Here is a 24,996-nt window from a genome sequence, read left to right as displayed (position 1 = left end):
TCTGTTAAACTGGCTTGGAGCAGGTGCGCGCTGCTTAAAGAGCGACTTGTATTTGACGCCCAGAGGAGGCGGGACAAACGTTTTCTGACGTGTCTGTGCACCAGTAGGAAGCCGGGGATCATTCGCACGTTGGCACAATTGGCTTAAAACAAAGACCACCGCGTCCAAGGAGCTACAGCTATTATTGGGTGCAGGATTGTGCATTGAAAACGATGAAGCCGTATTGTGTGTGTCTGGTAGCAGCCAGCGGGCACTGAAAGACGTTGCAGCAAAATGTTGCTTCTAGTTCCCTTCAGTGTTTGTGTGCGGAATTAGCCGCTACTTAGCCGTGTGTGCGCGCAGAGGCAGCGGGCTCCGAGCCGCCACACCGCCGCGTCAGGTGAATGCGCCTGCAGTGATCCAGATCGCCCCTATGGATCGCGTCCATGGATGTCTCCAAACCCGCTTTGGACAGTAGTTCGAGTCCCAAGGCGTGCGTTTCTTCGTCCGAAGTGGGAGAGACTGATGTTTTTCGCTGGCCGACGCCGGAGGAAGGCACCAGCACCAGCGCCGCTCCGATTGCCGGACCCTCCGCGCCGGGCTTCTGGACGGCCGTGTTCGACTATGAAGCGTCTGCGGACGACGAGCTCAGCCTGCGGAGGGGGGACCTCGTGGAAGTCCTGTCCAAGGATTCCCTGGTGTCGGGAGATGAAGGCTGGTGGACTGGTATGATAGCAGACCGGGTTGGCATTTTCCCGTCTAATTATGTGAGCAAAGGAAACGGCATTCCGGAGGAGATTCGGGACACCTCGGCGCAGCAGTACTCAGTGCCTCCTCTGCACCGTGAGTATCCCATTGTGCTTCATCCTTCTGCTAATGAAATCAGGGCTGTGGTGTGTTTCCTTGTCTTTCGTCAGAAGGCCAGAGGAACCCACGTTGAGAGTGCTGTGTCACGGTAGGCGCAGTGCACTCCTGTTTGCCCAGAAACAGGCCCAGCGTCCTCGCAGCTTCAGGACTGTGTTCGTCACACGGGCAGCCAGCCTCGATCAGTGATGCAGTGTTCAGATTAACATGTGTGCGGCATTCTTTGCAAAATCCACGTTTAAAGGAACTGGGCACGTACCTGCTTTGGATATGAACCTTTGATATTCACTGCGAAGAAACGCTTTGGCTTGGTATGCGTTTATTTTTAGGGTGACTGTGTTTCCCCCACATTTGTGCTGCAAGAGAGAGACTAAAAGCTTCTGTAGTTAAGTGTGCAGCCTCAGAGTAAACACAATCAAAAGCACCTACATTGCACTGCACTGTGAAGGCCAAAAACATGCTCTGCAGCAAGAAAACCTGCCTTGTCCACAAATCTCATGTCTGCATCTGAGCATGAAGAGGTGCTGGGGTGGACCACACCTCCTCAGTCGTCTCTTCATACTCAGCAGCAGCTGGCCTACTTTCACATACCATCCCAAATGAAAAATTAATGAAGGTCAGTCTGCTTAGTGGGGTCCACAACATGAACATTTACAGCCACAGTCCAAACAGCTCCTGTTTGGACTGTGGAAGCTCCTGTTCACATCATCACACAGTTTTAGTTGAAACACTTGGTCCTCCTACCCTTCTTCTTCTCCTGATGTTGCTGCCACATTTTAGGACATGCAGATATAGTTCCACCACATCTTGTATTTGGGGCAGCGGGGTAGCTTAGTACTTTGAGAAATCATCCTTCAAGTGAACGCCCTGGTTCTGAAATTCTTGTTGCTGTAGCAAGCACAGTCCCTGCTAATGAGGAGAACGGTGAAACCCAACCAGCTCCAGACAGGTTGGCCATGACCTCTAATGTCCTTGGATAGCTTTTAGCAACAATATAACTTCCCCTTAAAGATTAAAATGATCTCAGAGCAACACAGCTTTTTTTGTCTCAACTTTGTCCTCTTCCCTTGCATCTCTCTGCAGTCCTGGAGATTGATTTCTCAGAGCTGACTCTAGAGGAAATCATCGGGGTGGGTGGTTTTGGAAAAGTCTACCGTGCGGTGTGGCGGGGCTCGGAGGTGGCGGTTAAGGCAGCACGACGGGACTCTGATGAGGATGCGGAGCAGACTCTGGAGAGTGTTCGTCAGGAGGCCAAGCTCTTTGCCATGCTCGACCATCCCAACATCATGGCTCTGCTGGGGGTGTGTCTGCAGGAGCCCAACCTGTGCCTGGTGATGGAGTACGCTCAGGGTGGCTCCCTCAACCGGGCCCTTGCAGGGAAACGGATCCCGCCCTGTACGCTGGTGGACTGGGCCGTGCAGATTGCCCGGGGTATGCTCTACCTCCACAGCCAGGCCATCGTCCCCATAATTCACCGCGACCTCAAGTCCAGCAACAGTAAGATTGACTTCACATGGTTATTTTTTATTTATCTGTGTGATCACTTGCTTTGTGAAGCTCTCCCAAAAATTTTATTTGAGGAATTTATTTAATACAAGATTAATCCGTTCTGATTTTGATGTTTATTGTAGTGCAAGCTGCAAGTAACAGTTTTCATTATCATTTTCACTATTGGTGTTTTGATTTTTGTCTTAAAAAGGCAGAAGAAGAGTCAAAAATGCCCATCACCGTTTCCTAAAACCAAGGAAATGTCTTCAGATTGTTGGCTTTGTCTCACTAGCAGTGCAAAACCAAAGGATATTCAATTTGGAATGTTCCAAAACAAAAAAAGACAGTAAATCCTCACATCTGAGATGATTAAACCAGAGAATGTTTCATATTGTCTTTAAAAAATAGCTCAAACAGTTAATCACTTATCAGAACATTGTTTTCATGTGATATGTCAGCCTTGAGGAAATTTCTTCAAATTTGGCACAACTGTCCAACTCGAAGAACTGATTAGATTTTGGTGGTCAAAGGTTAAGGTCACTGTGACACACTTATATTTCCTCCACCCATGACTGAAGGGGTCATTCTAGTCTCATGTTATTCTCTGTTAATTATTTATTTGTTCATCATTTATTTATTGTAAATTTACTGTGGGTATTTAGTCTGACATGAACAAACAAATTTGAAACACCACCATGGTGCCTAATGTCAGATGGTCACTTGTCACTAGTTTCTTCATGTTATGAGGTAAAGTATTGTCTGATTGATTAATGACTTTCTTTCTGGTATTCTATCGCATCTTTGTCAGGTCGTTTTGTGCGTGGGGGAAAAGAAAAAAAAAAAAAAAAAAAAGATCCTGCACCTTTTAATTATAATATAACCTGTATCACACCATGCTCGGTCGATGCTAAAAACAGCTGTGATTTCCAGTGGCAACATGTAATTAGAACTGAGAGCAGAAAGGAAAAGGTATTTACATATACAGTGGGTACGGAAAGTATTCAGATCCCCTTAAATTTTTCACTCTTTGTTATATTGCAGCCATATGCTAAAATCATTTAAGTTCATTTTTTTCCTCATTAATGTACACACAGCACCCCATATTGACAGAAAAACACAGAATTTTTGACATTTTTGCAGATTTATTAAGAAAGAAAAACTGAAATATCACATGGTCATAAGTATTCAGACCCTTTGCTCAGTATTTAGTAGAAGCAGCCTTTGGAGCTAATACAGCCATGAGTCTTTTTGGGAATGATGCAACAATCCACCATGGTGGTGTAGAACCATCTCAGGGATGATCAGAAGAAATGGACAGCACCTAAGTTAAATATATGAGTGTCATAGCAAAGGGTCTGAATACTTATGACCATGTGATATTTCAGTTTTTCTTTTTTAATAAATCTGCAAAAATGTCAAACATTCTGTGTTTTTCTGTCAATGTGGGGTGCTGTGTGTACATTAATGAGGAAAAAATGAACTTAAATGATTTTAGCATATGGCTGCAATATAACAAAGAGTGAAAAATTTAAGGGGGTCTGAATACTTTCCGTACCCACTGTATATCTGTAATCGTGCATTTTACCCAACTGGATCCCCTAAATCCAAAGCCTATTACTGGGGATTTGCCAAGCGCTCTGCCCCAGTCTCTGCATTGGAGACTCCATCAATACATACAAACAGCTTCCTGCCTGCCATTGGCCCGTACGCCGATGATCAGCTCAGGAGCTTTGCTGCCAATAGGCTGCGTTAAAGTGTTAAGCCAGTCTAACTAGTTGTCACTGTGGGATCTGTGGTGAAAACCCATGCCCTCTGCACAGAACATGAGCAGTACAGGACAGTGAAGGCTGTGGCCCCATATTTAATTTCTAAGAAGTTACAAATCACACAGATCCCTGTGGATCAGGAAAGACTTCAGGATGGGGTGTGTATACCAACACATCACAGTGGTAATGAAGTGGTTGGTGGCTCAGGCCCTAAAACGACACCAACTCGAGATTTCTTCCTTCCTTGTTTTTCTCCCAGACTCTGAAACAGGAGCTTAACAACTGTGTTTAGTGCTAATTGGCAAATGTTAGCACAATAAATTAAGATGCTGAACATGATCAAACATTATACCTGCGCTGTTAGCGTGGTTATTCTAAGTATTTTAGTATGCTGGCGTTAGCATTTAGCTCAAAGCACCACTGTGCCCAGGTACAGCCTCACAGAGCTGCTAGCATGGCTGCAGACCTGGAGCTTTGTTACTACATGCACCTGATCTAAAAGCCTGGTTGTGCAGCACTTCTTGTTTTTCATATCCCTCCCTGTGAAACTGTAGTGGCTGCGCTATTCTCCTGTGACTCTGATCAAACCACTCCATGCAGTAATGTCTACTGGATATCACTTTCTTTTTGCTGCATGCTCAAACACTCAACAACTTTACTGTAATTTATGCTCAAAAATACAAATTGTTACAGCAACTAAACACTTTTGTTCTCTCTTTTTATGTTTAACCCACTCAGTAACTTGTCATCTAGCAATCCTGAATCAGCCTTGTTTTTTACCTTCCCCCTCTCAGCTCTACTGCCTCCTTTCTGCACAACATACCATTTGGTAGATGCTCTTATCTAAAGCACTGTGCATTACAGTAAGTGCACACATTTGGAGCGTGATTGGCCTTGTGTGAAATCAGCTATTTTATGTTCTGCCTCTTGAGCTACACAGGGGCAGGATTTACTATAGCCACATGTTTGGATTTTGTTTGTTTGGAGCTTTTGAGTCACATGAGCAGCAGATGATGTGCACCGCAGCCTGCAGACACACCCTCACCACTGGGCACAGCCACAGTGGATGGCCTGTGCCCGAATGCTGAATGGGGGAGAGAGAGCATGTGGTTAGGAAGAGCCATGCTTTATGCTTTGCTTGTGTTTGCTGGGAGTGTCTTTCAGAGCCTATTAGAGCAAATGGGTGTGTCTCTGTAGGATCTGTTTGTTTGAGCTGTTCTGTTGTGAAAATACACAGTGAGGTCGTTAGTATTGATCAAGGTCAGTGATTTTTCATCTCTGCTTTGCTGTGTTATAGAGGCTCACTGTTTCTTGGTCTCTCTGTTTGCCTTCTCTTTTTCTCTACTCTTTTATCCTTCCACTCCTTTCATCATGACCTCCCACCAACCGCACCCTGTTTTGTTCAACCATTCGTTTGATTTTTGCGTTTCCCCATGCATTGTGTTTTATTGTGGGACTCCTGCTCCAAATTCCGATGATGATTACCCGAAACCTTTTACTTTACCATCAACCCACTTGCCAATCCGCAAAAATTCCCCTCACATCCTACAACCTCCTCCCCATCCTACAACCAAAATCTTCTCCCCACTTCCCTCTCCACCATTGCTGACCCACATATCCGCTCCAGTCCTAATCCTGGAGAGGGTTGAGATGGAAGACCTCAGCAACAAGACTCTGAAGATCACAGACTTTGGCCTAGCTCGAGAGTGGCACCGCACCACCAAGATGAGCGCCGCTGGCACCTATGCCTGGATGGCTCCCGAAGTCATCCGCTCGTCTACTTTCTCCAAGGGTAGCGACATTTGGAGGTGGGCAGAGGAGGGGGTTTATGCAGTAAACAAACTGCGCTGTGGTCTGAAAACAGAGCCAGAACGAGAAGCAGTTTGTCCACCAAGCACCAGAAAAGGTTCAGTTCTGGCAGCAGTTGCCATAGTAACAAAGCCTAGACAGAGACAAGTGCAGAGTGTTGCGTTTACAGGTACTATTAGAAAACTAGACAGGGAGTACATTCACTATAAATATACTACACAGAACATTAGGTTTATGCAGCCAGGTAACGGGAACAGTCATCATGGTGAATCTTGTCTCTGCTTTATTTAAAAGCTTAAACACTGACAGAACACAGTCTGATACAATGCAGTGTACCACCTTATATTTTAGTGCATGTTTTTCTATTTCAAGATTCAGAGGTTTTATTTGTTCCATGCTCGTTCAGTATATGCAGTGAAGTGCAAAGCGGCGTACTCTTCAGGCTGTGTGCACCATAAAGAATGATATAATGAAAATCCAGAGAATAAAATAAAACAATAACATTAACTGCAAAAAATACAACACAGTTTTGTAAGTGCAAGGATCTAAGGCTGCTTTTATAGATCATGAATGTAGATTGAGAAATTGTGATGTAGTCTACATTTTCTGATCCTTTTTATAGACCAAGTGATTTGTGGGTTAAACAAAACTGGTAGATTAATGAAGAATGTAAATGACCATCAATTTCAGCCTTTACTGCAGGTTAAATCAGCTTTTATTCACGGTAGGAACATGGTTCAAACAGCCCAGTAATATATGTCCTAAGTAGTCATTTGAAAACAAGATACTTTTGATATTTCCCTCCTCTGTGTGATAATTGTGTGGAACAGTGACACAGTCATTGTAAAGCAGTCTGTTATGGAGCCTATGCTCTCAAACCCACAGGGAGGCGTGTGCACTTGCACAAGATGTGTTAATGACTGTAGGCAGCACACAAGTGTAAAATAAGCTTCTGCTGCTTTGCAGGTTTTCATCATTAGCACATCTTGTGCAGTTGATGTACTGGAAACATTTAAATGTGAATAGTCCTGTTTAAAGACCACAAGAGTAAAGATGTGTTCCTAATCAGTGCTTCTGTGCTAGTGTAGAATTTTAAAATCTGAAATAAGTACTTTATTTTGCCTTATGAGTGGAGATATTATGAGACAACACGCTTCAGGAAGTGCAGACAGTCAGAGCAGAACTTTGCTTTTTACCCAAGTGCTGTTTAATCCAGATGTGTTGTTAGGTCATTCAGATTTGCCAGAATTTGGGTAATAATTTTATAACTGGCCACACAGTGTGTAGCGCTGTTTTCTGATTTGTCATTCACCCACAGCTCATCACTTTGTGACCTCTACACTGATCACTTGGATCTGTCAGTGACTGTGTTTGTCTGTTGACATTTTCTTAGTTTGTCCTTTTCTGATTCACCTCAGTGTTTATATGAATCACATTTATTCAAACATAGATTCACACTCTTTGAGCGCATATCATGCTTGACATACTTCTGCACATTTATCTTCATAACCAGTTGTGGAGCAGGGCTTTTTACGCTTGTACAGTATCAAGCCTCTTATCTCAGGATGATTGGAGCATCGATAGAAGCACATTATTTGAAGGTGTATGTCCATAATGTATTTATTTATAAATGGTTACAGATTGATTCAACATTGTTTGGCTTGTTTTACTTTCCTTTTTTTTTTTTTTTTTAACAATGCAGTTATGGCGTGCTGTTGTGGGAGCTGCTGACTGGAGAAGTTCCATTTCGGGGTATCGATACTCTCGCAGTGGCTTATGGAGTGGCAATGAACAAACTGGCTTTGCCCATTCCTTCGACTTGCCCTGAGTCCTTTGCACATCTTATGGAGGGTAAGACTGGCAAAAACAGAATTGTATGTCCTGTTCAATATCAATTATTATCCCCCAAATGTCACTTTATGTGCCAGAAAGATAATATTGAACAATAAACTACAAGATTTTGTTTATCCACTGTAGCAAATAACAGCCTCCGAAATATAACAGTTACATTAAATAAACAAATGGAATGTTTTACTTTCTGGAACTATTTGAAGAGCCAAAAATGTTTTTGCTGATCCAAATTTGGCCCAAGTTTTTAAGACTGCTTTTGCTACAGAATGCTGGAGCCCAAACCCTCACTCTCGGCCACAGTTCACAACTGTTCTGCACCAACTGACGGCCATCGAGGAGTCGGGGTTTTTTGAGATGCCAGCCGACTCCTTCTGCTCTCTGCAGGATGACTGGAAATTGGAGATCCAGGAAATGTTTGATCAACTGAGGACCAAGGAGAAGGTAAAGATAAGAGGCTGAATGTGTAAAAACCTGTTATGCAGATGTTTCTCTAATGGCATATAGACTAGAATCTGTTTGAAGTCTAAAGTTGAGACCTGAATGCAGCTAATTTACTGGTTTCAGTGCTTTTTCCTTCACCTCGTTTACTTGTTCCCTCAGGAGCTGCGATCGTGGGAGGAAGAGTTGACCCAAGCAGCACTGCAGCAGAAGTGTCAGGAGGAGGCGTTGAGGAGGCGCGAGCAGGAACTAGCTGAACGGGAGATCCACATCCTGGAGCGAGAGCTCAACATCATCATTCAGCAGCTCTACCAGGACAAGCCTCATGTGGAGAGCAGGCAGGGCAAGTTCCGCCGCAACCGCCTTAAACTCAAGGATGGGAACAGGATCAGTCTGCCTTCAGGTAAAAAACACAAACTGTTGTGTGGCGGTGAACAGTCAACTTTTCAAAGTGAGCTGAATTTTGAGCAGTGATATAAGATCCGGATCATAATAGCAGGTTTTTGTGTTTTCAGGATCTTAAATTATTGCTGATATTGTACAGTTTTTATAGGCTTACACACCTGGCCCTTATCTACTTGGACATTAGCTTCACAGTATTAATCTTTCTACCTTAAAACAACCTCTAGCCTGATTCTGAGGTAACTAGCATCTGTAAAAATGCTTAGGCAGACGGTGTGACTGCAAAGTAAACATTAAAAAAATCAAATAGCAGCTTTAAAGTGTTGATTGTAGATGAACCCTGTGGAACTGTAATCATCTACTTCCTCTCAGAGGTTTTCTCTTGTTGATTTAGATTTTCAGCACAAAATCACAGTGCAAGCGTCTCCCTCGCAGGATCGACGGAGGAGTTTGCTCAGCAGCGGTTCCACTCCTCCCACCAGTCCACCGATGCTGCCACGCCTGAGAGCCATCCAACGTAATCACCACGAGAATTTTATAGATTAAAACTGATTTATTTCAACTGGTCATTCCAAGGATGTCCAAATTCATTTGGGGGTTTTGTACAGTTATTATCCATTATAAACCATCATCGGTTCTCTAGATGTTTCTTTTTATGCCTCATCTTGTAGTGACTCCACGGGAGGGCTGTACGGCCTGGGGTCATAGCACATGTTTTCAACCAGATGACGAGGAGACAGAGAGGAAGGGCTCCAGGATGAAAGGCAGATCCCGTGGGTGTGGCCCCTACAGGGAGCACAGCGCTGATGCCAGGTTAGGGGACTGGAGGCACAGTCCACCTCAGCTCTCCTCTCAGAAACCCCACTTACCCACTTTTCCTGATAACATTAATCTTATCAGTTAATGGTTGTAATTTAGGCCACAATCACACAAATCAAATGATGTTCTCCTTTCTTCCTAACAGTGTGAAACCTCCCCATGAGGGCAGCAGGCAGCGATCCTGCAGTGCCCCGAACCTTCGCAGATCACCGAGACACAGCCCGGCGGTGCCTGGAGTGCCGAGCCTCGTGGAGATGGGTAAGCAGGACCAGCACAGCAGATCTGTTTTGTCTGGAATACAAACACACCACACAATAATATGGAGAATAGCCTTATAGTGCAAGAAGTGGCAGACTAGCTGGGAAAACATGGGATTAGTAAAATGCCTCATTCGTACATGGAACTTGGTGGTTGACCTGGGAAGCTCTCAGATGTGCAGCTGTGTAAATGTAAACAGGCTGTTGCAGAAAAAGGATCCTGAACTGTGAGTTTCAGAAACACAGCAGCAGACCTCAGTTTGATTCAGGTTGTAGAAGAATTGTTATACAGTATGTAAGGCTTGTCCATCGTGCAGCATGAGGGTGTGTGTATGAATGTGTTGTGTTTTTTTGTTTTAGAGAATGAAGACTGCGGCTTCACGACTGAGCCAGGAGCAGCTCCTGGTCAGTCCTACCTCTGCATTCCCTTCCATAAGGAGGGTCACTCAGCTGCTGCTGACAGTAATGGAGATGAGTACTGCCCCAGCAGCCAGGTGCCAGGAACACCACCATGCAGAAAGAGCCCAGCTGGGGGTCGGCGGTCTGAGCTGGTCCTCCTGGGCTGTGGAGCTCTGCTGGCAGCTGTCGGGCTAGGCTGCAATCTGCTAACTCTGGCCCAGCCAGAGGAGAGCATCAAACCACGATGGGAGGGTTTCTTCCACAAAGCAGGGGGCCAGAGGTGGAGCACCAGCCCCCAGACTCGAAAACTGTTCAGATGGGAAAGTCCTCTGAAGCCCACAGCGCCCTCGTTACCTGAGCAAGGCTTACCCTGCTCTTACACGTTGCTGTCCCTATCATCAGTGTCAGACTGCAACTCTACCCGCTCACTGCTACGCTCTGACAGTGAAGAGCTGTTGGTCTGCCATCACGCCTCACCGCCCACACAGCCCTCTGTCCAACCACAGCGCCAGGCTATCCAAACCACAGTCAACCCGCTGGTCAACACCCACCTCGAGAGCTTCAAGTGTAACCCCCGCCAGTCTCTCACACCCACACATGTACCCTCCACTCTGAATTCCTCACGCAGCCTGCGCCGAACGCCGTCAGATGGCGCTATCAAGAAGAGCTGCCCTCCTAATAACCTGGAACCGCTGCCAGAAAAAACGATGTTGGAGAGCACAGGTAAAGTCTTCATTTTTCCAACTAGATGTCCACCCAGTGGAATTAAATGTTTTTATTGGTGTGGGTCTCAACACCGATCATGTTTGATGGATTATCCTGAAATTCATTCCAGGATGAGCTGTTATAACTTTGGTGATCCATCATCAGGTCACAAATGAAACTGTGAACATGATTAAATATTTAGCTCAAGGCTCAACTGTGTGTACGTACAGCCTCGCATAGCACAGATGTTAATTTTTGTTTTATTAATCTCGGTCTTTTATTTCACACTCAGAATACTGACAATGTACAAAGACATTTCTGAAACTGCTTTCAAAGCAAAAACTGTCCACTGAGCATCAAATGGTCAAACTCTGGGCAGAGCACAACCAGAATTATCATCTGAGTTAATGGTGCTTTTCACTTAATGGTTTTTTTTCTGTTTTTCTTTTTTTACACCTGCAGGTGGTTTCAGGGGTTTAAAAGAAGACTGTCCTGAGGTCCCCCGGCTCCCTGATCCAAATGTTGTTTTCCCTCCCACACCGCGTCGCCGTTGTGCCCCAGAACGCCCCAAAACCCTGGACTTTGTGGCTCGGCCTCGGCCTTCACCACGGGCACGCTGTGATGTGTTTTGGCCAGAGATGAGGCCCAGGGGAAACAGCCAAACCTTAGGTAATGGCGAGTCCCCTGCCCACACATCCAGCACAGAGACTCCACCCACTGTAGAGTTTGGGAGAGACCCGGCAGTGCTGCCCACTCCCATGGAGGCCCCGACGCCTTACTCCCCCCACACAAACAAAACCCTGTTGGATCAGCTGGATGAGGGACAGTATCGGGATGGAACTGTCCCACTCTGTAGACCAGAGTTCAGCTTTCCCAAAGAGTCACCTTACCACCACAGACCTGGGTTCTGGTCCTGACTCGGCTCCATGTGCATACAGCCTGGCTCTTCACTAGTCCTACACAAGGAGGAGACTGTCCCTGCTCTTACAAGTCTCGGTCAGTTAGTACTCTCAGACTGAATCTGTTTGTAGCTTTAATCTTTCTCCGTCTACAGTATTGTCACTAAATTACAGGAAGACATTTACTGTGAATATTTTGGCTTTCTGACATTTGTTGTATTGTCACTTGTGGTAAAAAAAAATCCTCCAGCCACCGAAACAAACACTGAAAAGTATTTAACCCTTTGTCTTGATTTCCTCTCACTTGCATAAACCCTGTCATTTATCCTTCAACATGTGAAGAATGGCACTGATAGTTTCATAGAGCTTTACACACTTTTCTTAATTTCAAACATCAGTTGAAGATTGTGCACTTGGGCAAAGCATCATGAATGTAAGGTTTCAGTTTTTTTCTCCATCGTCATAAAAATGCTGTCTCTGATTATTTGTACTTTCTGAAGAAGCATTGTGTTGTTTAGAGTTGTCTATATATTTCTCACTCCAGTGCAAGTGGCTGACGGATGCATGTTTGGTACAGATCACTTCTGCTGAGTAATATCCCAGAGACGGAGGAGGCTGTTGTATACAGGGTGTGCGCGGGGTTTTAAAAAGTAATAAAAAGTGATTAATCAAAATTGCCAAATTTAAGGCCATTAAAAAGTGTTTAATTTGGTTTAGAGGTATTATTTTTTCAGACTATGGTGTCCTGTTCTAAAATTTGCGCTAGTTCGTTTAAATGTGGGCTTTAGCATATCGGGGCACATAATCAAAGATCCTCGTCTAGTCTCAACTTTGTATGTTTGATGCTGACGTCACATTCAGTGGTCGTTCGAGATCTCAAATACTTTGCGCGCTCAGCTCAACTGGATAGCCAACTGGCTAGCTTATATAAAAAAGTAAAACAGATTATTTTCCAAAGCATTTGCAGTGAACATTCATTAATGTTCCTCATTTGTTAGGACCTTCAAAGCAAACCAGGATGCAAGGTTGGTGAGCTTTCTGTGCTCACCTTCAGGCAAGAATGTTTGCAGGGCCTGGTTAAGGTGGTTATGAAGCTACAAGAGAAAAGCCCCCTGAAATTCCCAGTGGCCAGGCAGGTTGCCTGTTTGGGTCCTACAAAGATGCACAGAAATCCTGATTGGTGCATCAGACAGATGAAGAGCATAGTGCAAACATTCCTCCAGGGCAAGCAGCTGGCAGGTGGCATCCCAGCTGGTAAGAAATTATTGTACAGGGACAGTTAAAAGTGCATAGGTTATTCAGATTGATTAAAGTCGTGTGTCAGAAGTCTCATTAGCAAGGTGGGTTTTCTGCATTCTCCTCTCAACAGTGAGAGGAGAACACATTCCTAGCTCTATGATGCTGTGATATATGTGTTGTCAAATGGGTGACAACTGAATTTAAATGACCTATTAATTACCTTAATTTCTGTGTCACTGCCATAGGTGATGTGATCATTCAGCAGTTCACGTCATTTCTGTCTCTTGAGGCCAGAGATGAACGCTTCCGCTCTTTTCAGCCTTTGAAGCAGCGTGTGGATGTATTTCTACACTCAACGCTCAGCACATCCTACACTGACCTGTTAAGGTTCTGCCAGAGCCTTTTACTGCTGTCACATGGACAAGCCAGCGTGGAGAGAGGTTTCTCCATAAACAAGGAGGTGGAAACATGTAACCTTCTAGGTGAATCCTTGGAAGCACTGAGGTTAATATGTGACAATGTCAGTAGCTGTGGTGGTGTCCTCAAGGTGCCTTTAACCAAGGACCTGCTGGCCTCTGTGGCCTCAGCAAGGTCCCAGTACAGGCTATACCTTGAGCAAGAACGCAAAAAGAGGGAGAGTGCTGCTCAGACACTGAAGAGGAAGGCCGCAGAGGAAGAACTAGTGGAGCTCAGACAGCAACACAGAGTCCTGGACGATGTCTGTGCCATCCTTGAAAATGATGCCAACAAGTTGGCCGAGGAGGCAGAGGGGAAGGCTGGGTCAAAAATGGCCCAGCTTATCACTAAATCCAACACACTCAGAAGGAGATACAAAGAGAAAAAAGAGGAACTGGATAAAATGGACAAAACTATTGAAGAAAAGGCCATGCAATTAAGACACTTGCCATAAAATTCTTTTGCTCATGAGTTCATATTAGGCCTATAGCACAGGTTTATGTTAAAATCAAATAATAGCAGTTCACCAGTTCATAGTTCATATAGCAGATGCCAGTTTGTAGCAGCGAATGCCAGCCAGTGTGCTGGAACTGTTCTCTTCATTGCACATTTTATGTAGTTTGTTTTATTTTTATTCATGAAGTGAAATAAATGTGTGCAATATGTGGTCAACATCAGTGAGTCTCTAAATCTATTCTGTTGTGTATAGTGTTATATATGTCAAAATCTGCTTCAACATTGATAAGGTCGCTGATTAACACTTGAAACTCAGTGTCATGATGGTTTAAAAAAAAATCCGAAGGTAGTAAAAAAAGGTATTAAAAGGTATTACATTTAACTTAAGGATTGCTGTATATACCCTGGTATAATATTAGCAACCCACAGTCTTGAAACGGTGTCAGTACAACAACGTCTGATGCTGACACTAAAGATTTGGGATGGAAATGCTTGAAAGGTCCAATCCAACTCATTGATTTCTTAACATTTGTTTGTGACCCTGTTGATCGGCTTGTTTGGATCCTGAGCCACCAGCTGACTTGTCTGCCTCACATGTTGCTGATCAAAACAGGTTTGGGAGTGTGAAGTAAACAACACCCAGCCAGGTGTTCCCTGCTGGAAGTTCATTTCTGGTTTTTTATGTTTGTATTGATTTATTTCATTGTATTTATTGATTTATCTGTCTTATTTTTTATTTTTTTATTATTCATTGTATTTGCCTTGATTCTTTGACACTCAGTGTTTTCCAGCATTTGCACGAAACACCCAGTTGATTGATTGTGAAGGTCGACTAAACGGGCTTCATGACTTTTATATTGATTTTTGTCTGTTTCACTGCATCAATCAATCAGGAATTTCCGGTTTCTTCACCAAGGTGCAACAAATAGTTTCAGTCCGAATAGAGAACTTCAGCTGAATTTATAAGTTGATTAATTAACGATGGGACATTTTTATTAGAATAATCAAATTAATCAATAATGAAAACGGCCCAAAAATGTGTTTTGCTGAGCTAAATGTATTAGAACTGTGTTCTGCACATTGCTTTCATTTTGTTTCCATATGTGACCTGGGTTTGTTTGGATCAGCTTGGGCTTAAATATTGTTTTCAAAAGATTTTGATTATTTGCAAATAATATCGCCTGTTTGTTTAAACCTGCAAGCTGGGCATAGTTTCAGGTAGGTCAGAGGTCGTTGTCTGAGCCACCTACTGTCAAACTATCGGGTAAAAAGAGCTAATTAGTTGTCACCTATTTAAAAATAATGGATAGAAACACTATCTGACTCCGGTCTTGATGCCTTTTTGTCCCACCTTATTTTCCCATCAAGTGACCTCGCGGCCAGGAGGGTCGTATCCACTGAGATGTGATCTGTATCTACTGTAAGTTTGACTCCATATACATGTAAATGTGAATGCTTTTTCTCTGCAGAATGTGATCCTGCTCACTGGTCAAACTCAGTATTTCAACCATGGGTGCTAGTTGAAATGAAGCACCCCTCCGAGGTATAGCCAAGGTGTCATTATCTGTTTGGAATGTTACCACAAATAAGCTGATCTCAGTGTTGCTGACAGACATTGTTCACAAGGGGAATAATACTGTTACTGACTCACTTGCATTTGCACTGGAACACACTGGTTTGAGTAAAATCATAGAAAACAGCTGAACTGTGTCACAGTCGTTTGTACTGCAGGACTTTTTCCTAATCATCGATTCACTTCTTTATTTACACATTTACACTTATCCATAGATTTATTTTAGCTTATGAAGGACGTGCAGTAGGAGGAAAATGAAAATGGACAACTGAGGGGAAACACCACAAAAATATTTTAATCAATAGACATTTATTACACACATACCCTTACAATAAATACACAGTATTTGTTTGTACAGTAAATGCTGTGGATGGAGTGCTTCGTTTTTGCATTAATAAACATAACTTACATAGCTTACCTCTCCAATATATTTTTGTGATTTTTATAAAGTAGCCTATTTACAGTTTGTGATATGTCTCATTTAGCAACCATGTGCTCTTGATGTCAGTGCCCCACATTTTGAGTTAGAAACGTACTTACTGAAAGCACCTTTTATTCAGATATAATTCAAAGTATTTTTAAAAAATCTTGTTTTTTGTAGTACTTTCAAATGTCAAAGTGTAGGTGGTTGTTACTCACATCTTGTGCGAGGGCAGGTGCTAATTTACAGTTACTCACTTTCAGACATGTTGGACTCACTCTGTGGACCTTGGTGCTCCTGTCTCTATCACAAGTGTTGGCCTGTGTGTGCAGTGTTTGGACTGGCAGCGTATCAGTTTGTAATGGTGAAAACATACTTGGGAAGGATTCATACTAGGTAGGTTTGGGTGTTGTTTGGTGACAGAAGCCCAGTGTCTGGTACAAATATTTAAAAAACCGCTTCAAGCACACAACGGTGAACTTCAATCACATAACTGGCAACTAGATGCTGTGCAAGGCAAAAGTAAACATAACATTGTTTGACACCAAGACCTCTGACTGGTGGCGTGTAAGGTCCGGGTGGCACACAGTGGGCTGAAATTTATGACAGGTGAGAAGTCATCAGAAAACGAGGGCTTATGTCGCCTCTTTTTTTTCCCGTTGGGCATTCCGGCGAATCTTCATCTCTGTCAGCTGGATGTAGCGGATGACGTTGGTGTCTGGAAAACAAAGAGAAAAAAAGGCTTATTTACTTTTTAGACAGGAAATGATGCATCATTGAGCTCATAAATCTTCCACTAAAACTGACCTCATTGTGGCACAGTAAAATCATACACACCATACTTTCTTTGCTTATCCTGTTGGGATTGAAATGGTCTGACAGGAACGACTCTGGCAAACAGTTGTTATTAATAAAGTCAAACATAAATATGAACAAAGCTGAGGGCTGTGGGACCATCAAAAACTTTAGTTTAAAATCATTTATCACAAATATGTTTTCCCAAGGTGGGCAGCACAGCGGCACGGTGCTTAGCGATGTCACCTCACAGCAAGAAGGTTCCGGGTTCAAGCTCCGGTGCCTTTCTGTGTGGAGTCTGCATGTTCTCCCTGTGCCTGCATGGGTTCTCTCCGGGTGCTCCAGCTTCCTCCCACAGTCCAAAGACGTGCAGCTTAGGTTGACTGGAGACTCTAAATTGCCCATAGGAGTGAGTGTGAGTGTGTGGTTGTCTGTCTCTAAGTGACAGTCCTGTGATAGACTGGTGACCTGTCCATGGTGGAGCTCGCCTCTCATCCAATGTCAGATGGGATTGGCTCCACCCCCTCGCCCCTCCAAGACCCTCCCAGACACACTTTGTATTTAATGGTGATCATAGCATGCTAATGTGCTGAACTTAGATTGTGAACATGCATGCTAAACATCACCATGCTAACATGAATATTGTGAGCATTTTAGCAAAGCAAACAATTTATATGGCACTTTTCTAAACTTACAAAGTGTTGTATATGCTTATCTTGTTACTTTAAATCACCAAACAGAACATTTCCTGCCAATCTGTTACTGCCTATTTAGATTTGTTATTGCTCATCTTTTTCATTATATTATATGTATTGTGTGGTATTTATGTGGATGGCAAAGTAAGAATTTCATTGTACAGGGAAACGCGTTTCCTAACTGTACATATGACAAATAAACACTTTGACCGTGACCTATTATTGAGAATCCATGACATAAAAAACTGCATGTTTGCCATGGAAGGAAACAAACTGTGTAGTCTGATGCTGCGGACTATTTTTTCTCAAGTGGCGCCGCATAATTTCGTTTTTCTCCTATTGTGCAATGACAATAAAGTCGATTCTATTCTATTCTTAAATACTGGAGCTCAGTGCCACAGCCGGTCAGACCTGACCTGATGGCTCCTGTTTGTGTGACTCCTTCAGGTAGTACAGGGCCTTCTGGAAGTCTCCTAGGTGGTAATAGGCCACTCCAGAGCGGTAAAGAGCTTTGAAGTTCTTCCCCTCTTTGTGTAGCACTTTGAGACAGTATTCTTTCACTCGTTCATAGTTCACCAGCTCCATTTGTAAAAGGCAAGCTAGAACAGGAAAAGAAGAGAGAGGAAGAGAGCCAATGTTTGATTTTCATTATATAGTAAAAGAACCAATATGTGTCCTGTCAGGCACCAAAATATAATGGATTCTTTGGTTATGCTTAAATAAATAACTACTACAATGATTCATTTGCCAAGGGGTGAATAAATATATGAAGTGAATATCACAGGAAAGTGAGGGGATGGTGGGGTAATCCTGGGAATGACTCATTCTCTTTATGAATCATTCATGATCTGTGGAGTCTTCCGTGAATCTTTCTGTGTTGTAAAGAGCATAGATAAGTGTAGTGAATGTGTGTGTTAAGTGTCAATTTGTGAGGGGAACGTCGTTTACCGGCCAGACTGTTGTAACACTCCAACTCTGCATTCTCCATGGCCCCCTTCTGCTCATCTGTCAGAGTGGTGGACTTGCTGATGGTCGGCAAGAGGGAGGACGCGGACTTGGAGCTGGTGTCGTCGGGATCCCCTAGCACCCTGCACAGCCCCTTGATCTCCAGCAAAGCGCGGTGATACTTGCCAATCGCCTCTCGGTACTTCTTATCCTTATAGCACTGGGTTCCTTGGGTCTTGAAGTCCAGCGCCCGCCTCACGACATCAGCTGGCTCGTTGTGGGATGGTTGTTTTAGCATCGACCCACCATGATGCCGCTGCTGCTGAAGCTGCTGGTGGTATCTGGCATCTTTGGTCCGACTGCTGCTGCTGGGAGGCTGAGCGCACTGCTGGAGCCTCGGGGAGCCGCTGTTGTTGTCCGTGAGGCTGCCTCTGCCGCCTTCCCTTCCGTCGTACCCGGACTGGATCACGCTCATTTTCGACATTTTCGTTATAGTTGCCCTGGCGCCCGGTCCTAAATTAACTGGGAAACTGAGGCTCCTTCAATGCATCTTCTCGGTCGTAGTCGCGCCCGCGTTGCCACTGTCGCGACTACGTCGTCTCTGTGCGCAATCCTGCGCGATGCGCGCTCCTCCGTTGTAGCCTGTTCTCGTTTTTCTCCCCCAACCAGCCTATTGGCCGATACTACAGGGCCAGCGTGGTCCCATGGGGGATCTTCCGGTAGGAAGAGGATAAGTATAAAGTTCATCTAGGCTATAGATAATTTCATTCGCCTACGAGTGTGATTGCAAGCAGACAGATTGCCTTGTCAGTGGGGTCTTTGCTGATAATGTGTATGATTTTATTCAGACTATTTTCAGTGCATTCTAATTCTGTTTCAATAAACCTTAGTATATTTTGTGTTCTTATGTGTTTAGTGGCCTGTTATTTTGTTAATTAGCCTGCATTCTAATAAATCTGGCCTTGTTTTAATTGGAGATTATAATTTGTCTAATAATAATGACATATGCTATGTTATTAGATTTCTCTCTGTCTCCCTGGACTCTCAACACAAGTTCATTTGGAAATTCCAATATATCAGCAATAGTCTATGTTTCAAGAATAATTAATGTTATGTAATATTTATGCTCTATAATGTGTTTATCAAGTCTAGGTTATGTGAAGCACTTCAGCTAACTTTTAGTTTGTTTTAAGTGCTATATAAATAAAAGTTGAGTTGAGTTGAATGAGAAGCTGTTATGTGCCGTTCGCACCTGTCAGTGAGCGAACGAGAAAGAGGAGGACCCAGGTAGCAGACTTCAATGCAAGCAATGATTTATTATGTACAGTGATGATGAGAGTAACAATACACAGAGGGAAATAGTGTGTAGTCCTGTCGATGAGTAGTAGCCAGGTGTTTGACCAACAGCAGGAGGTGAGGAGATGGAGAGCTGGGCCGAGCTGCGTAGGCTGGGTCACTCCTGGGCTGGTCGGTGGTGATGGTGGCTACTGAAGGTAGAGACAGAGAGATGATGGCAATAGTAGAACAGATAGGCGACTGAGCATTGACACTGCCTGGGAGGGGAGAGTGGAGCCACGGTCCAGAGGAACAGTCCATGGGGGGAACACAAAACAGTAGCTGGCTAGGGGATTAATACATACAAAAAACGAATGAGCACAGAGGAAAAAAATGTCTTAGATACTAGAACGAACTGGCAAGTGACTGAGGAGTGAAACCGTGTAATATAGTGAGTGACCTAATCAAGTGCAGCTGGTGATAAGGGAGTGAGGAACAGGTGAACGTGGTTAGTGTTAATGAGCAAGAGACAGTAGGAAAGGTGAGGGAGGCCAGAGCGGCCGAGCAAACCTGACAGAAGCACTTGGCAGTAAATATGAACCCCTCCATTCTCTTAAATATTCCATACGGTCTCTCAAATGCAATGGTCTCAGATTGGAGGAATGCAGTCATCTCCACTCAGAGGAATCAGATAAGGATCATCCAGCCTGTCATCTCTCGCCCAAGCAGCCTTCCACTCTCCCTGACTACTCAGTCACTTCTGACGGAGTCACGATGGGCATTTCTCTAATGAAATGCTATGATGTCATTCAAGATGGTGTTTATGCAGGGTAATGGTGTTATGGGCTTCTTTTATGATGGTAGGAACAGGCATTTGGAGTGTTATTTTATCAACAGCACTGAGTACTGTAGGTCCTGTGTATAAGGTTGTATAATTCACTATGCTTATATCCATTTGTCCTGTCAGTACATTGAGCTCAGCTGTCTGGGTGTGTCTCTGGAATTTCAGCTCTCTGGGGCAAGTGCTGCTAATCTTAAATAAAGACCATAAACCAAAAAAAAAACTATTAAAGAAGATTGTTTGTGTAATATTTTAACTGGGATCTACATGTATAATTGTCAAGGAAAATGCACATAGCTGTGTGTGTATGTGTTTAATGAACTGACTCATCGATTCATCAGTTAATCGTTTCAGCTACTTGTACTGACTAAATTAGTCAACTGTGGCTGTCAAATCAGTGTACTGCAGTAAATGTAGTGGAGCAGAAGTAAGCTCGGCTATATATAATCATAAGCTGAAAATAGGCAACTCAAGTAAAGTTCAAATAGCCTACCTCAAATTTTTACTAAAATACAGTACTATTGTAAATGTATTTTTTACCTTTATGAAAGCCCATGCCAATACACAGTGAGGCAAAAATAACGTTTATTTTTTCACACTTTTTCCTTTCTTCTTTTTAATTAAAAGCGTTTACTACACACTGGGCAAGCAAGGTGACATCATCAAATTGCGACATGGGGCATAGTGTGACGTAATCTTTGTGATACATTTTGTTTACATCATGACGGCGGTGGATTTCAGGGGTAGCTAATTTGCTGTTTAATAATTTTGTTAAAGTTGTTTCCATGTCTTTTTTCAGTAGTGATATTTAATACGTCAGTACTTTACGCTTGATGTTTCATGGGATAAATCGGCTGCTTAAAATTGGCACGTTCCAAATATAGCTAATTTGTGAGCGTTAACCTAACGTTAGCAATGATTAGCATGTCAGCTAAGATAATGCTTACTTGCTGCCAGTGCGGGCAGATCCGTTTGATCCAGATATTGGCTAATAGAGCAACGAATCATATGTCATATAAGTCCGAGCATCTTTAAGGATAGTTAACGTTACGTTAATTGCTAGTAGAGGATGATTTGAACGTCCGAGTTCAGTTACGATCACGTTTACTCACAGCGGAAAATAACTCTATTTTTTAAATTTAAGATACGTTTTTGATAGTTAAATGACAAGTGATTGCTGCTTTGGTAATGCGATTGTTACGTAGCTGCTCCAAAATGATTTTTAACTAGTGTCAGTGCTTGTTTGTGCTGTTGTATCTTGGGCTTACATACAGTAGCTCCAGCTTGTAACGTAATGTTAATGCCTGATGTATTTAGAGCACGTTTACTAAAAATGACCAAACCTTCAGCCCGGGGCATCATTTAAAATGTTGTTCTATTTGCAGACAACCTCCTTGGGATATCGTGGGTGGACAGTGGCTGGGTACCGATTCTTAACCCTACAAACGTACTGGACTATTTCTCTGAGAGGAGCAACCCCTTCTATGACCGAACCTGCAATAATGAGGTAGTGAAGATGCAGCGGCTCACTCTGGACCATCTGAAGTAAGTTAATTTAAAGATAAAGTAATAAATAAAATAAAGTGTCACATTAAGCTAAGAGCAGTACAAGTTCAACAAAACATACAGAATGCATGCAAAGATTCATACTAATGAAATAACATTTGGAGGTTGTACATAAACAAAAACCAATAAAACAGACTTGTTCTGCTTTAAGGGTCAGAAATATATTTTCAGCACACCTCTGCAAAGTTCTAGCATTAAGGGACTTTTGAAAAAGTGAAATCAAGCATAGTTTCTCTTATTTTCAGTCAGATGGTGGGAGTGGAATATATTCTTCTCCATGCTCAGGAGCCAATTCTTTATATAATCCGTAAACAACAGAGGCAGTCACCAACACAAGGTGAGCAGTGTGGTGTCTGATTAAGTTGTGACATGCTGGTTTGACAGTGGACAATGTGTATTGCATCTGCTTGTGATATTGCAGATTTGAGTTCACAGTTAGTTGCAACTTTTATTATGGATGTCATAAGATGGTATATTACTATCTAATACAGAGGAAGTTTAATTAAAAGTAGCCTTGTGAAATGGAATATCAGTGATACAACACACTAACGGTGTACTTTTTGATCAGTAGCAGCTGACATTGCATTAATACAATAATTAGTAACAGAATTCTCCAAGTGCGTACATATGGTGTTGTGTTAATTTGACTGAAATGCCACCAATCAGATTTGTGATTCTGTACTCACAGCTGGCACTAAAAGTCAGTCAGATTTGTTTACATACAGACAGTCTTGTATTTTAAACTCTTATTTAAATTTCCACACCTACTGAATGTTTCCATTCTCCAGTGTTTACTTTGGCTGACTACTACATCATAGCAGGTGTAGTGTATCAGGCTCCAGACCTTGGAACAGTGATCAGCTCCCGAGTGGTAAGAATTTGTAGTATGACCCTTTGTAATATGATGTAGTATAAAAGCTGATTATTAGGGATTTTGGTGTGTTGTACTGTGACTGACATTGATTATCTGTTTAAGCTGTCTGCTGTTCATGGAATCCAGTCTGCTTTTGATGAGGCCATGTCATACTGCCGCTATCACCCATCCAAAGGCTACTGGTGGCACTTCAAGGACCAGGAGGAGAGAGGTTGGGTGTTTTTGCAGATCATTAATATTTTACACTTGAGATATTTAGGTGGCATTCTTAGCAGTGGAATAGTACCAGTAACAAGATGACAACTATTAAAACCATCCGAGAGTGAATTTCAAGTTTGGAAAAAGCTGATTAACAAAACTTTTTTAAACAGAAAAAGCCAAACCTAAGTCTAAGAAGAAAGAGGAACCAAGTTCTATGTTTCAGAGGCACCGTGTGGACACACTCCTGTTGGACCTTAGGTCCAAATTTCCACCAACATTCTACCAGGTACATGTTGCATTGACTCTTAACAGTTTTTAATGTTGAATCTTCTCTGTGAATTCATTTGCATTTTCCTAAAATAAGAATTATTTCATATTGATCTAATGGCCTCCAAGTAATTTTTTTCTTCCTGTGATTTCAGCCTAAGCCCGGTGAGAAGCCTATTCCAGGTATGATCTTGAAGTCATTACATTTACATTCAATGTGTGGACATCAATGCTTGCTTAACACTGAGATTCATATACTGACTTGGCTTTATTCTGCCATAAAACTACTTACATGTATCACACTTGTCCAGATATTCTCCAGACAAACACACACACACACACACAAACAGATTCATGGACATGGAGACATGCAGATGCAGAATCACAACATGAAACAAACTATACATAACACAAAGTATTGTGCATAAAAGTGGAGAATGACAGAATTAAAAACAAAAGTTAAAATAATTTGTTTCTGTAGTAGTCCTGATATATTCTGTGGTCTTTCTATGGTTATGCAACTTTATTATTAGCATTTTGTGGGAATGTGTTGTGCTCTTGGAGTATTGTCTTTACTTGGTTTGCATTAATATAAATTTGACTTTTTAAAATGTAATGTAGTATTCAGATTTTAATGTGGAGGCAGAAGTCCAATATTCACAAATTCCATACATTTTCCTGTTATTGTTTTCTCTTCTCCTGCAGTTGAAGTGAAGAAGGAGCCTGAACCTCCCACAGAAACTGTTAAACAAGAGGAGAGGGAACTAGCCACAAAATCCTCTGCTCCAGCTCCACCAAGCAAACCTCCTCCTGAGAAGAGAGCAAGGCTACAATGACAGCCTTACCTCTCACACTCTGGGAAGATGAAGCAAGAACTAACTGGAAGAACCGCTTGAGATGAGGGGAATATTTCTGTTCTCTTTCCAAAACAGCTCCTGTGCCACTGTGCTTGTTTGATCAGTCTACAAGATGCAAAGAATGAATTGGCACCAAAAGTGTCAGTTGCTTGTCTAAGTGCCAGGCCTACTTTTACACTGTCACCCTAGTCTTGTACACTTGATGGGTTTGGCATCATGGACATTTCAGGCAGCTCTTAACTGCTTGATGTCAGCAGGCTTTTCACCCTATTCACAGCAGATGATGTTTTTGGATGATACTGTAAGATGACATCATCATCAGTGTCAGTTTACTGTTGACATCAGCATAATCTTTGATTTAGTCACTTCAGAAGACAGTTTAACTCTTAGTCTGCTTCACTGGGGGATGCATCATCATGCACTATGTCATCTGAAAAGCAAAGGCTTCTTGACCCAGATACTTTTCTTTAATTACAAACACTTTTATCTGTTTATACTTGTTTGTTAGTTTTTTGTATTAAAATATATCAGCTACTGTATCCTGATTTGGGTGTACTCTGTCTCTTGCAGAGTGGGTGGGATTGACACCACCACCCCTCCAACCATCTAGAGAATAAATGGTATAGATGATCAGTGGATGGGAACCACTGAATATAAAAGTAATTTAAACTAGCTCCATGGTAGAAATCAGATTATACATTGATGCATCAATATTAACGTTCTGTCATTCAAGGGCCACGTTTCCTGTATAAGTGGCCCTTGAATGATAGAATAATAGTGCTTAGTGATAAGTGCTTTTATTTTTATAAAGAATGCTGCAGTTCTTACTAATATTTCTGAACTTCTCCTTAGGCAGGAT

The 24,996-nt window shown here is 42.7% G+C and overlaps 4 protein-coding genes across 7 annotated transcripts; 3 read left to right on the top strand and 1 right to left on the bottom strand.

The window, feature by feature from the left end:
• The first annotated feature begins 264 nt into the window (after positions 1-264).
• On the top strand, positions 265-12,157 carry map3k9 (mitogen-activated protein kinase kinase kinase 9). Its single transcript, XM_020622916.1, has 11 exons — positions 265-822; positions 1,927-2,340; positions 5,725-5,905; positions 7,609-7,757; positions 8,023-8,198; positions 8,358-8,598; positions 8,992-9,114; positions 9,269-9,410; positions 9,562-9,674; positions 10,034-10,795; positions 11,240-12,157. Exons 1-11 carry the CDS (start codon positions 426-428, stop codon positions 11,692-11,694), a joined length of 3,153 nt encoding a protein of 1,050 aa, XP_020478572.1. The 5' UTR covers positions 265-425; the 3' UTR covers positions 11,695-12,157.
• A 678-nt stretch (positions 12,158-12,835) lies between these two features.
• Positions 12,836-14,263, top strand: LOC109973400 (uncharacterized). The gene is made up of 2 exons (XM_020622954.1): positions 12,836-12,930; positions 13,161-14,263. Exons 1-2 carry the CDS (start codon positions 12,837-12,839, stop codon positions 13,823-13,825), a joined length of 759 nt encoding a protein of 252 aa, XP_020478610.1. The 5' UTR covers position 12,836; the 3' UTR covers positions 13,826-14,263.
• Positions 14,264-14,708: 445 nt separating this feature from the next.
• Positions 14,709-18,930, bottom strand: ttc9 (tetratricopeptide repeat domain 9). The gene is made up of 3 exons (XM_020622959.1): positions 18,260-18,930; positions 17,728-17,910; positions 14,709-16,539 (listed from the first exon to the last, which is right to left on the bottom strand). The coding sequence occupies exons 1-3, from the start codon at positions 18,738-18,740 to the stop codon at positions 16,457-16,459; spliced, it is 747 nt and encodes a 248-aa protein (XP_020478615.1). The 5' UTR covers positions 18,741-18,930; the 3' UTR covers positions 14,709-16,456.
• Positions 18,931-20,168: 1,238 nt separating this feature from the next.
• On the top strand, positions 20,169-24,696 carry med6 (mediator complex subunit 6). Of its 4 annotated transcripts, none has more exons than XM_020622956.1 (8): positions 20,169-20,361; positions 21,758-21,917; positions 22,184-22,275; positions 22,727-22,809; positions 22,915-23,023; positions 23,184-23,299; positions 23,436-23,463; positions 23,986-24,696. In XM_020622956.1, exons 1-8 carry the CDS (start codon positions 20,331-20,333, stop codon positions 24,114-24,116), a joined length of 750 nt encoding a protein of 249 aa, XP_020478612.1. In that variant the 5' UTR covers positions 20,169-20,330; the 3' UTR covers positions 24,117-24,696. The 4 variants fall into 4 exon arrangements, with proteins under 4 accessions (XP_020478612.1, XP_020478613.1, XP_020478611.1 ...); XM_020622957.1 differs by lacking the exon at positions 20,169-20,361 and adding an exon at positions 21,002-21,115; XM_020622955.1 differs by lacking the exon at positions 20,169-20,361 and adding an exon at positions 21,125-21,239.
• The last annotated feature ends 300 nt before the right edge of the window (positions 24,697-24,996 follow it).

The sequence above is a fragment of the Monopterus albus genome, unplaced genomic scaffold (assembly GCF_001952655.1).
Source record: "Monopterus albus unplaced genomic scaffold, M_albus_1.0 scaffold290.1, whole genome shotgun sequence".
Classification (NCBI taxonomy): domain Eukaryota; kingdom Metazoa; phylum Chordata; class Actinopteri; order Synbranchiformes; family Synbranchidae; genus Monopterus; species Monopterus albus.
Note: the sequence above shows the minus strand (reverse complement) of the source record. Positions and strands in the feature narration are given on the sequence as shown.